Source organism: Mustela lutreola, chromosome 10, assembly GCF_030435805.1.
Source record: "Mustela lutreola isolate mMusLut2 chromosome 10, mMusLut2.pri, whole genome shotgun sequence".
Taxonomy (NCBI): domain Eukaryota; kingdom Metazoa; phylum Chordata; class Mammalia; order Carnivora; family Mustelidae; genus Mustela; species Mustela lutreola.
Genome location: NC_081299.1, coordinates 94,116,728 through 94,130,048, shown reverse-complemented (window position 1 = coordinate 94,130,048; position 13,321 = coordinate 94,116,728). Strand labels below are relative to the sequence as shown.

At 54.3% G+C, this 13,321-nt stretch overlaps 1 protein-coding gene across 1 annotated transcript; it reads right to left on the bottom strand.

Annotated features, from left to right (window-relative positions):
• Positions 1-7,484: 7,484 nt before the first annotated feature.
• On the bottom strand, positions 7,485-8,150 carry UBL4B (ubiquitin like 4B). Its single transcript, XM_059137965.1, has one exon. The coding sequence runs from the start codon at positions 8,016-8,018 to the stop codon at positions 7,500-7,502; it is 519 nt and encodes a 172-aa protein (XP_058993948.1). The 5' UTR covers positions 8,019-8,150; the 3' UTR covers positions 7,485-7,499.
• Positions 8,151-13,321: the final 5,171 nt, after the last annotated feature.

The window sequence follows — 13,321 nt, the reverse complement described above, 5'->3', positions numbered from 1 at the left end:
GATTTCTTTTAATCTATGGATTTCTTTCCCTCTTTCTCTCTCTCTTTTTTCCCCCTCCCTGTTGAGGAAACTGAGTCATTTCTTCACAGACTTTCCCAGAGATCAACCCCCTTGATTGTTGGAAATTTTAAATCTGCATTCCCAAGAGTCTTTCATGTAAGCTGTGACCACGACCTAGCTTCTCCCAAGCAGATGCCCCCATATGTGCCTTCTAGGTGGCATCGAGCCAGGAGAGACACAATCTTCAGGGTGGTGCTGGAGTGTCTGAGTCCCCCGGGGACACCTGTGGTAGGGCTCTGGGCTCTTGTCCCTGCAACCCCAGGAACCAAGTAGCAGGTGGGGGGTGGCAGTCTCAGTGTCCCTCCTGCTGCAGCTCCTCATCCTACCAGGGAGTCTGTAAGCCCTCCCCTCCCTGCAGCAATCCCTTTAGATGCAAACTGGCTGGAGAACATTCTGGTGACTGTGGGGGGTGGTGATTAAGAATAAGCCTTAATTCTGCGTAGTGCTTTAGAGTTGACAAAACACTTTCACAGGGGGCCCCTGGTTGACTCAGCCGGTTGAGCATCTGACTGTTGGTTTCTTGAGGATCGAGCCCCACATTGGGCTGCAGGGAGTCAGCTTGAGATTGTCCCTCACCCTCTCCCCCTGCCCCTCCCTGCTCGCTTTCCGTCAAAAAACAAAACAAAACAAAACAAAAACAAAAACCACTTTCACATGTATCACGTCATGGGTGCTCTTAACTACCCCACAATGGGGAGCATTCTTATCCCCACTGAACAGATGAGCACATTGAGGCTCAGACCAAGCATCTAATCCAAACTCCCACTGCTATTCCGCCATGGTGCTGCTTAGACAAGGTCCGGGGATCTGAGCGCCCCATGCTTTTCTCCTTCTGCGGGACTGTGTTGGAGAAGGTGGGCAGCAAGAGATCAGGAAAGGCAGCCACCCAGGCTACTCCATCACCCCAACTCTCACCAAAATCCCTCCAGAGTCCCTGTTCCAGCCTGCATTTGGAGAGGGTGCAGCTGGTGTTGGTCAGGGCAATAAAGTGGAAGAGGCTCAAGGGAACCCAGGGAACATGGAGGTTCTCTTCAATGCAAGTTTAAGGGTCAAGTTTAAGTAGTCTGGATGAGAGGAGGAGCCAGTGGGGGGCTCCGAGGGCCTCTCCCCTGCCACCTCTGATGGACAGCAGCTTTGATCCCAGGGTCTGAGCTCATAAATAACGTCCCCAGTGCGGGCACCCTGGGGCTTCTCCACGGGCGGCTGGCTGACAGCAGGGCCTCCGTGGACAGCCCCAGCACCACTGCTGCGGGCTGTGATGGGTTTATGGCCAGTCGGCCAACAGTAGTTACCTCAGATTTATCACCCTTCTGCACAGGCAGAGGGAGCCGCTAAAGGCTGCCAGAGAGCCCTTAAATCACCATAATGGGAAATGCTGTCGGAGGGAGCAGAGGGCAGGTAGGTAGGAGCCATCCTGGGGGCTTGGGCTTCCCACTGGCTCCTTGGGTTACAGTCCCTCCAGAGGATGGAAAGCTCTGGAGCCCAGTGGAGCCAAGAAGCTCCCCAGGGAAGAGAGCCAGGAAGGACCACGGGAAATGAGCCAAGAGAATGAGGGTGCCCAGTGACTGCTGGGCTGGGCTGGGCTGGGCAGAGGCATGCGAGTGCAGGGGCCCAGCACCCGAACAGCTAGACACTTGACTGGGAGAAGCAGCTCGCTGCCATGACAGAGCCTGCACGTGCATCAGCCCCAAGAGTCCCACCACCCTGGTAGCATGACCATCTGCAAGCAAAGCTGTTTGGAGCAACCCTATGTGTGTGTGCAGACATCTGTGCCTGCTCTCGGGGGGTGACTGTCCAGGGGTCTAGATCAGCAACAAGGTACACATGTGCAGTGAGGCCATTTGCCATTGCACTTGAGCACAGGGCTGGGTAGGTGTGCCTGGGAATTACCACTGCAGATGTTGGCAGGCAGGTGCAGGGTCAGGACATACTCCACATAGTAGGTTCCGGGTCCCTGTCCACGCCTGCGCACTGGGTGAGCCTGGATAAATACAGGAGAAAGAAGACATGGGGAAGAGGATGCCTGGGTGGCTCAGTCGGTTAAGCATCTATAGGCTCAGGTCATGATCCCAGAGTCTTGGGATCAAGACCCGCACTGGGCAGTGAGTCTGTTTCTCCCTCTCCTTCTGCCCTTCCGCCTGCTTGTGCTTCCTCTCTCCCTCATTCTCTATTCAAATAAATAAATAAAATATTTTTTAAAAAAAAAAAAAAACCACGACACGGGGAAGACAAGGAGAGGAGCCAGTGGTGGCATTCACTAAGACACCTAGGAATGACTGAATGGGATGAGAAGAAAGGGAAGGCGGGCAGAGGAATGGTGCAGAGACATAACGAACAGAGAGAGAGCCAGCTAAAATAAAGTGCCCAGATGTCCACACAATGCAGTCAATTCAGCCCCAAATGTGGTCAGAAAGAACAGGAGGGAAAGGGTAGGGGAGAGGTACAGCAAGAAACCCAGAAAGGAAGGAGAGGAGGAAGGTGACCCAAGAGGGGCGGAAAGGGGCAAGGTACCCGGCAGGAACGCCATGAGCTCCAGAGGAACCCACACCTGGGCTTTGTAGCCATTCTCACCTCAGCTGGCTCCTTGAGCGGCTGGCTCAGCAGCCCCACCTCCCCCAGGGCAGCCTGCCCTTGGGCCACTCCCCTGCCGCAGGCTGGCACCCACTGACACTCAGCTCAGAGCACAAGGAATGCCGTCCAGTCTGGGGCAGAGAGATGAAAAACAAGCAGAGAAGGGGATCTGATCTCCGATATCCATGGGCTGATGTGCATGTAGGTGCAGGGGCCCCTGCAAAAGACAGCTGCCACCCAGTACCCAAACGTGTGCACCCACCTGTCCAGCTCCTTGTCCCTGTGCATCCCTTGAACACCCCTGTCCCACATGAACCATTAGATCTCTTCCTGCAGCCCTAGAGATTCCTGGGCTTGGCTCAGCAAAGCCTTCCTTTGCAGTCCTTGAATTTGCTGTGTGGGATCTTTTGGCTGGGCTGCCTGGGTGGAGCCAAGGACCCTGGGCTCCAGGAGCCTGAACTCCACAAGGCAAGGACTGGACCCTAACACAGCAAATGGCACAGAACCTCCAGCTTGCTCTGCACACCTGGCTCTGCCCCTGTAGATGCCACCTTGTGAGTCTGAGGTATAGGAGCTGTCTTTGTGTTTGTAAGTGTGCACCTGGGTGTGTCTGTGTGGTTCCAGGTGTCCTGAGGCATCGAGCAAGGTCAGAAGCTGGGTGCACTAAACCAGGTGACATTTCTCCAGGCATGACATGGGGAGCCTAGGTGTGAGGAAGAGTCCCTCACGTCTCCTTTGACTGCCCTCCTTTCCCATCCTTCACTGGCTCATATGCTACCTCCTCCCGGAAGCCTCCCTAGGCTTGGCTGGATCCATCACAGCCCCGGGGCAGAAACTAAACCTTTAGTGCATTTATTATCAATGATTTCATTCATAAATGCAAACCTATGTACCATACCCCAATGTAGGGGACAGGATGCAAGGTGGCCCCCCACGATCTCTCTCTCCTGGTGTCTATGCCTTTGTGAGATCTCTTTCCCAAGAATGTGGGTGGGACCCATGACTTGCTTCTAACAGAATCAGGCATCCAGGGGCTCTGCTGCACCTGGAACATTGTTAACCCTCTCTTTCTCCAACATCTACAAGAATTTCCATCCTGGGGGCGCCTGGGTGGCTCAGTGGGTTGAAGCCTCTGCCTTCGGCTCAGGTCATGATCCCAGAGTCCTAGGATCAAGCCCCACATTGGGCTCTCTGCTCAGCGGGGAGCCTGTTTCCTCCTCTCTATCTGCCTCTCTGCCTACTTGTGATCTCTGTCAAATAAAATCTTTAAAAAAAAAAAAATTCCATCCTGAAAGACATTCCCTGCCCCATCATTTAGGTCTTGGGTTACAGCGATGTCCCCCGTGCCCCCATCCCCTCAACAACACAACCCCCCAGCTCAAACATGTGCTGTGGCTGGTCCGGAGTGGCTTCCCGAACTCCCTCTGCTGTGCCATGCAGCACGGGACGCAAGGGGGCGCGCTTCCTTCTGCCGTCTCAGAAAGGCAGGGCTCCTCATCCACCTGCTTAAATGACCAGCGCAAAGCCCAGAACGTGGTAGGGCCGCTATTAGTGTTTATTGATCGAAGAATAAAGGACTGATAAAATAACCCAGCAAGAGGGATGCCGTGTGTGTTTCCAACGGAAAGACCATTTTGCCAGGAGCCAAGGGATTGAGAGCGTTGGCCTGCAGGTAATGCTTGAAGGAACCAGAAGCCAGACTGCTCTGTGGATAGAAACATGAAACTGGCTGTCCAGAGAGGCTTCCTCCCTGAGCAATGCTCGTGCGGGTAGGGACCTGTGTGCCCGTCCGTGGTGGAAGAGAGGCACTGTGGGGACTTCAGCGGCAGAGCTACATGCCCAGGGGCTGCCATTTAGAAAGAGCACCTTCCCCATAACCATCATCCCTCACCTGGTGAAAGCAGAGGGGGGAGCCAGGAGTCTTCAGCAGGCTCAACGGTACAGGTCTAAATGTGAAATTAGGTGAAACTGGGCCCAGGGAAGGATCTCCGTGGCAGGCAGCCTGAGAGCTCGGGTTCTCCATGCAGAAAAGGGTTCTCACCTATTTCTGGAGGGTCTGCCCCCCACCCCACCTCCTCGTGTAGCACCTGTTGCTCCTGTGAGTTCTTCCACCAGAGGACAAAACCTGCCAGTGCAAAATGAGGAACTTGGCATTGAGTGAAACATCCCGGGAGAGGTAACGAAGAGAAGCAAATTCTCGTGAGGTTCCAATGACAGCGCCTGTGCCTCCTGGCCTGTGCTCAGCTCTGGTGGGCAGGGACAGGGTGGGCGGGGAGGGGGGTGTTGGGAAGGGTGGAGTCTGTCGCTGGAGGCAGAGCACCTTTCCTTCCACTCCCTTGGGAGTGGAGTCAGCCACCCTGGGCGCTGGGGACAGAAGCCGTGAGATGTGCCCTCAGCCAGCCCTGACACCTCCGCTAACTGGAGAGAAAACAAGGGCTTCCCCGTCATTCATGTCAGCTTCTCTCAGCAAAACGAATAAAATGGCTCACTTATTTTTATCGCCCACAGATTTCTTAGGAAATGGGCTATTAGTTCCCCTAATGTAAAGATAATAGGCTCGTCCCCCCTGGCAAATGGCACAGCCCCAGCCCAAACACGCTCACGGAACCTTCGGAAAGCCTCTTCTCTGGAGGACGGAGGATGGGAGGAACTGCCTGGAGTAGGAGTGGAGAGCAACCAAAGAGCAGGCCGGTGGGTGCTGGTGGCAGCCACCCCATGCTGAGTCCTCAGCGCCCCCCGGGGAGAGGTCACACCTGACATAGCTCACATCCTCAGAGATCCAACTTCCCTATCCTCTTGGCCCACAGGGCAGGGGCTGGGGCATTGGAGGAGGAGATGCTCATTGGCTGAATGAGGGTCTCTCTGCTATAAAGCAGGCTCACTGAGCCAGAGACCTGGTTTCGGGGGCTCTTCCGGCCATGCCACTGCCCCCTCAGAAGACATCACTCTAGATTGCACATTCTTCATGAAACCCTCACCAACATCTGGCGCTGGGAAGTAGAGGCTGTTAGCATGGCCCTGCTGGTAATCACAGGCTGATGAAAACGTGAATACAACGCGAAAATTCGGGCTGATGCATGCTTACCCTCCCTCCCTCATTCCACATGGGAATTCCTCCTCTCTCTCCTGCCCTCACACAAGGGGCTGAGACACCGTCTGGCATTATAAGACAATTAACACTTAAACAACACATAGTTTAGGGGTACCGACCCCCTCCCCCACCCTGCCCCACACAGTAAAAAATCCACATAAAACGTTTGACTCCCCCTCAGACTTTACTAACATGCAACTGTTGACCGGAAGCCTTACCAATAACACAAACAGCCGATGAATACATATTTTGCGTGTTATGTGTATTATATACCGTATTCTTGCAATGAAGTGAGAGGAAAGAAAATGTTTTTAAGAAAATCCCGAGGAAGAGAAAATACATTTGCGGCACTGTACTGTATTTATTGAAAGATATCCACCCGGAAGGGGACCTGCGCCGTTCAGACCTGTGTGATTTAAGGCTCAGCTTTCGAGTGGGGGCCCCCTAACAGGTGACAAACGTGGGCATGAGACAGGCTGAGGAAGTTAGTCCAAGTCACGCGTCAAGCCCGTGGCTGAACTAGGACTCAAGTCAGTCACGGGGCCCCCCAAGCCAAGGACAGAAGCTTTCCCGGGGAAGTGGGCCCTGCTGTTCCTTTCAGGAGCTCGTCCTTCATCCCCTGTCCGTCTCCGTCACAGGACAGAGCGACTGCAGTAACAGCACATCAGGGACTTGGGCAGACAGGCTCTCAGGGAGCTCCCTGCCCCCTCCCACACAGGGTGCGGGCTCCTCAGCCCTGGGCAAGGACTGCTCTCTCCACCAGGACAGAGGACAAGTCTGGCGTTCCTGTTGCCTGCAGAATGGGCCCCCTGCGGGAGCCCAGCACTCTGCAAGGTGGTGGCTTTGCCTGGGTATCTCTCTAGTCACACAGGCTGCTCTCTATTTTCTGTTGCTGCTTTACTTGTCACATTTCTGCCCTGTCTCTCCACCCAGGCCACAGGCTCTGTGAGGACAAGGATGGATGTTGGCAGGTAGCATTCTTGGTCCCGGGGAGCCTGGGCAGTGCTGGGCAGAGGATGGGGGCTCAGAGACATCTACTGATTGCTGAGAATTGGGGCGGGGGGAGGGGGCGGAGGCAAGGATCTATCACGCTGACCCCAGGGAGTGAGTGTGCAAACCACCTTTTCTTCCCCAAGCCTCAGTTTCCTGCGATTCTTGGTCTGTGTGTGTCTCCCTAAGAATCCAGGCCTGACACACAGAAGGTGCTCTCTTCCCACTCCTGTCTCTGCGAGCTCTGCCCCTTAAACTGTGCAAAGCATAAGCAGACAGCAGGGACAGCCTCATGCAGAGGTCAAGGGGCAGCTACCCAACATTCCTTGTCTCTTGGCTGTCAGATGTCTCGAGGGTCGGTATCATGGTCTGAGGATGGATAGAGATGAACTCACATCATCTGTCTCTCTGTCCCAAAGGAGAAAGAGGGTCTGTCTAAAGCCACGGAGACTCTGGGCAGGAGGTCTGCTGACAGACTGGAAGGTTGCCCCGAAGGGTCTGTCCAGCCTAGGGCGAGGTGTCCAGCCCAGGAGGGTGAAGCTGCCTTTGACCACCCCTTCAGGACCATCTGCAGGGTGATCAGAACCCCTTCAAGGATGGTGAAGGGGGGTGGACTCACACTATGTTTCAGAGGGGGGTACCACGGGCCCCAGAGAGGACAGAGGGGTCTGCAAGCCCTCTGGCTTCTCTAAAGCCCCCCAAGAGGGATTGGGGAGTCACCGGGGAACCACAGAAGGACGAGGCCAGGCGAATTTGAGCATGCAAACTCCAAGTAGGAGAGGCTAGTTTACTGCTCAGCCTTCCCCTCCTCCCTGTCCTCCTCCTCTTTGTCTTGGGGCTCTAAGGTCTCGGCCTCAGGCCCCTTCTCCCCTGTGGGCTCCGCCAGGGGCTCCTCTATCAGGAGGTACCGGGCCAGCTGCTCTAGGTCCCCCAGGCTTATCCTCCGCAGGCGCTCCTGGTGCTCCCGCCGCAGCAGCTGCAGCACCGCCTTGGTGTCGTGGGGCTCGAAGTGCTTGGCCAGGACCAGGCCCAGATGGTGCCACAAGGGCTGGGGCGGGTGGGCCTCCGCGGCCGCTGTCTTTGCCAAGGGCCGCATGATGACATTGATGGAGGCATTGGGCCCGATGCAGTAGTCGGAGAGACGCTTGTCATCAGCCAGATGCTGGCCTCGGAAGAGCAGGTGCTGCCGCTCCTCCGGCACCTGCAGGTGCTCCGACACCAGCTTCTTCAGCATGGCCACACTCTCCTGCCCGGACACCTTCAGGCTGCATCTCCGGCCCAGAAGCAGCTTGACTGTGAGAATCATCGGGCCAGGAATAGAATCAGGAGGGATCCATGCTCCGCGGCTGCCCTGAAGGTTAAGGGCCAGTGCAGAAGACGGTGGTTTCTCCCTATCAATGGAGGGCGGTGGTGCTGGGAGGCCAGGATCGCAGCCCGAAAAGGCAGCCATTGGCTAATGCTTCATGACATCACAATGCGGGGGGGTGGGGCTCATTCTGAGTGCGGGACTCTGGAGAACAGAGGGACATTGCGAGCACAGGACATCCTTCCTCCATAAAGGGAGAAAGGAGAGTAGGGTAGGGAGCAGGAGGGTCCAAAAGGAGAGGATAGGGGAAGGAAACGTGACCTCATTGATTCATCAACACATATGTACTGGGTGCCTTCTTTGCCAGGACCTGTCCCCAAGGAGACATCCGGTCACAGTGGATACTTCCTGCCCTCGTGAAGCATTCAGTCTAGTCAGCCGGTTAACATTTATTTGTCAGGTGTCTTCTTTCTGTCAAGCACTTGATACGCTCTCTCGGATTGGGGTTACCAGACACGAACCCAGAGACCAGGATTCTGGGCACATGTTGAGCTGGGGGGTGGCCCCAGGAAGCAGCAGTAGGAGTTGAGGAAGTTATACAATGCAGCGGGGGAAGACAAAACTGCAGTAACGAGCTGGTGGCCCTAGCGAGCAACCAGGAAGCTTCAATCCTGCCAGGTGCCCCAGAAGGTTCATTGTATTCACCTGAGTTGTAGGCTCCTGCCTTTGGCTGTGTGGTCTGCCTAGGGGCAAAACATGTTTCTGTGACCAGAAAAAAATGGTTGGCCAGAGATGTGCATGCACTGTCCATGGGAGGGCTCAGGTGTGTGGAAGCGGGATCACAGAGAGGGTAGAACGGGTTCCCTGGCCATATCTGCTCCCCAGGCCCTGCCGTGCTGACTCCTCACCACCGCAGGGGCACTATGGCCATATTCTCTGTTGTTGCTGTCGGCGCAACAAATCGACCAGGAATTTGAGGGTAAGAGGATGAAGAAAAGAACTCAAGAAGCAAAGAGATGGGGGCAGGAGGAGCACTGAGGAGGATGTCCAATAGTGCTGATTTTATTCCACATCTTAAAAGCATAAGACAGACCACAATAGAAGGAGTAATACATCAGTATCTAGTCAGATAACAGCAAGTTCCTATAACAAGTTTACATTAACTACAAACAAATCTCGTGATGCCAGGTAGTCACAGCTAATGCCATTAGCTACTATTGATACAAGAAGTTACAATCAACCAGGGAGTGGATTATGGGCAGTACAGGAACAACAAAGACCAACTAAGAATTATGACCCTAACCGCATTGTTCCCTTCCGTAGGGAGAACCTGTGGGAAGTCACGTAGGCGAGCGCACGACATACAGCACAGACCCTCTCAGTGCTACTCAACCTTTCCCGTCCGTAACCCTTTATTAAGGTGTCTGGACTTTAAAGGAGACACAAGTCAGGGCCTGGTTTGATCCACGACTCCAACTGTGCCGTGGCCTCCAACACTGTGTGCCAGAGGAGAGACCACGGAGCTCAGCTTACCCACGCGGCAAGCGGACAGCATAGCTATGTCTTCACTGTCAGCACATGTGGCCTTCTGAGCCATCGGCCCAGGGTCTCCCGTGTGCTGGGCACTCGGCAGATCCCTGGGGCTCGGAGGTGAATGGGGAACACGTGTGGGGCCTTGGCCTATGCCATGTCAGCTCCTTCTATTGTGTTGAGTTTTCTGTTCCACTTGTTAAAGTTCTCCTAGGTCAAGCCCTTTATATATGCTGGCACATGTAAGCCCATGAAGAAGGTATCATAATGCATTTTTTAAAAGATTTTATTCATTTATTTGAGAAAGCAAGAGAGAGCATGAGTGGGGAGAGAGGCAGAGGGAGAGGGAAAAGCAGACTCACCGCTAAGCAGGGACCCTGGACCCAGGGTCGATCCCAGGACCCTGAGACCACAACCTGAGCAGAAGGCAGACGCTTAACCGATAGAGCCACCCAGGCTCCCCTCATAATGCATTTTAGAAGTGAGTGAGCATGAAGACCTAGCTGACTTCCCAACAGGTAGGGTAGTTTTGCTCAGGAGCCCCTCCCCCCTCTCCAACTCTCCTCACTCTCCATGTTCCACTGCTATGCTTGGCTCCCTCCTCCTCTCCTCTCCCTCCAGCCTGGGTGACACATGGTCAAAACCACCTCCTCCAGGCTGCCAGCACCCTTGGGCTTTCCAGACCTTGCCCTTGCACAGCACCCAGCTCGGATCCCCTGCCCAGGGTCACTCCAACCACCATCCCTCTCTTCAGGCCCTGGCAGCCTCGGGCCGTTCTCACTCTCAGCAGGAACCCAAATTCTAGTCCATAGAGAAACCAAGCCCACTGGTCAGGAAGCCTCTGACATCTTGCCCTATCCCACCAACAAGAGTGCTGCCCCCCTCACCCCCAGCTGCTGCTCCAAACCCCACCTGCTCTCCCTTAACAAAGGAACCATCTCCTTATTTCTGTTTTTCCTCAGAAATGACTCCAAAATCCACCCCTCAGCTGCATCTCCACTGACCGCAAGCCAATCCAGGCTCTCACCTTCCTCCAGTCTGTAGCTCAGAATTCATAGTTGATCTTTGTCCAGTCCCACTCGCGTGGGTCCCTTCATGCTGCAGCCAAAGAAGTCTTCCTAAATAAAAATGAGGCCAAGTCCCTCCTCTGGATAACACCTTCCAGTTTAATCCTTTTAGCCTTTGGAACCAAAATCAGCCTCCTTAGCCTGGCACCTGAGAGCACCACCGCTCCGCCCTGCTGGCCTCCCAAACCTCATTCCTTCCCTACACTGCTTCCTCCACTCCATCCAACCACCAGCCGTTCCCTCTACTTACTTGTCCCGTGTGAAGTCTTTGAGGCTGGCTAAAAACCACCTCCTCCATGAAGCCTTCTCTACTTTCCCCAGTCCTGGGAGAGGCAGTCCCTCCCTCCCTCTGCGTTTCTGTGAACCCTCTTGAGCATGCCTCCTGAGCACAGGTCTGTGTCTCCCTCACCGTCTGTCGGAGGGAGTGAGACTTACCAGTCCTTGTGACCCCTGCCACCAGCACAGAGACCAGGACAACAAAGACTTCAAATACACATCTGCTGAATTAAGATAAAATTTAAACCTGCTCAACTATGCAGGAGGACTCAGTATAGGATGTGGAAAGATAAAAAAAACACAAAACAAACAAACAAACAAAAAACCTGCCTGCAGCCTCTCCCTTGCCTCTTCTCTCTTCCCCTAGAGAGATGAAAATCCAAAGTCACACAAAAAATAAATCAGAAAGTGATTCTAATCTTTACCAAAGGATCTTCTATGGTATTCTTTAAATAGTCAGCTCCCTTAGTGCATTTGAAATAAGATGAAATTTGCAAATGTGCCTATAGTGTGTGGGGTCCCTGTGGATTCCATGATGTCAGAGCATCTGCTCAGAGGGAGCAGCATGTGGATGAGGCTTCTCCCTGGCCAGCTGGAAGCTCCCAGCCTCTGGAGGGCAGGACTCTGCAGTGGATAAGCTGCGGGATGGGCGGTATTTGGGACCTGTGAGATGCCTAGAGCAGAGGTAATCCAAGAGGGCTTCCTGGAGGGGGCCAGGTTTGATTGTCTTCTATAGGATACAAAGGAAGGTGAGACAGCCTGCAATCTCCAGGCCCTGGGTCTTCTGAGGAAAGTGGCAGGACCCAGAGTTCTGAGCATGGAGGGAGGTAAGAACAAGCCATCTGGCATTAGCCTTCCCCCTCTTCAGACCACCTACCCAGTGAGGTGCTGTCCAGGACACTGGCAGGACTGGGGAAAGGTCTGGCTCTAGAAGCACGTGAGAGCCACATCTCAGGCTCCACCTCTCCAAGGCTACCTGGTTGGTGCCCTTGTGACAGGGGTTGTGAGGGCCACAACTCCTGGTCATGCTTTTCAAATCAGGTTTCTTGGTCTAGAGAGTCCCATGTTCCTAACAGGCCAAGAGGACAGAAGCGGCAGAATTGGGGGTGTCTAAGAAAACACCAGAAAGATGATCACCACCTGCTCCTGTCCCTGGGCCTGGGGCTCCCATCACCTTCCCTGAGGGGAAAAACAATGGGGGCATCCTGCTGGGCCCTCAAATCGTATCTGGAACCTGAAAAATTGGTCATTTTTCCCATGCAATTGCTTGTCTTAATTATGCAATTAGCATGACAAAATGTAATTGTGTAATCAGAGCGTGCAATCAGACAATGATTGCCATAATTAGGGGGAAGGTTAGCAGGAATGACTGGGTTTTGTGACTTGAGGGTAAGTATTGAACAGGTGCCCCGAGAACGCCGGATGGAGATGGGCTTGGACCCTCTAAGGCAATTGTGTTACCGGGAAACAAGTGCAATGTCTGTGTTGGGGTCAGGGGTCTGGTGACAGGTCTGTGTACACCAAGGTACCTCAGGGCCCTGGCCATATTCCCGAGCCCAACCAATGACGTTGGTCCGTTGGTCCGCCGAGGCTGTCTGTGAACTCCCTGAACTAATCGCCCTATGTCCAGCTGCCAGCCTGGGGCCTGCCTGAAGCAAGCCCCCTCCTTGAGTTTCATTTGCCTGCTCTGTCTCATGGGCTCCGGTCCCTGCTCACCTGTCCTTGTAGGTCGTGCCCCCAGGCCCCAGCCTAGTGCCTGATCCGCGAAGGCATTCAGGGCACATTTATATAAGCTGATCAATGTAAGGGCCCCAGGAAGCTCTCACTGTGTGCACAGGTAGGCGGGCCATGAGTGGCCAGCCCAGGGGAAGACGCTCAGATAGCTGGGGGTCTCTGGGCTTTGGGGAGAGCACAAACACTCCCTGGGACTGCACAAGAAGCTCATCAAAAAGATAAGTATGGCCTCTGTCCACCTCCCTCCCTGGTCCAGTTATCGAGTTATCACACTTTAATGACATCTGGCTGGCCTTCCAGGAGCGAAACCAAAAGACACAGGGAAGAGAGAACACAGAGAAGCTGTGGGAGAAGCAGTCACTGAGACCAAGCCAGCAAAAGACAGATGAGGGACAGAAAGGGGAGGGATGGGGATGGAGAGCATGAGGGCTGAGCACAGGACAGGCGGAAAGGGGGCATACGGGGAGAAGCAAGAAAGGGGCCGGAGAGAAGGTGCAGGGCCCAGGAGCAGTGTGCAGGGGCAGCAAGAAGGCACGCTTGTCCTAGGGGAGCAAAGAGTATCGAAGGAGGAGCAGGGAGGACTTGTGAATGAAAAAGAAGTGTAGTAAAGACTTCTGTAGCCTCCCTTCTGAGAGCAGGGACCCTCTTCTTTCCCATCACAGCCTGCAAATGGTCCGTGGCAAACTCTGGCAGAGA

Excerpts from the sequence above, each read along its gene's own strand:
- UBL4B (XM_059137965.1), bottom strand. The coding sequence starts at position 8,018 with ATGATTCTCACAGTCAAGCTGCTTCTGGGCCGGAGATGCAGCCTGAAG.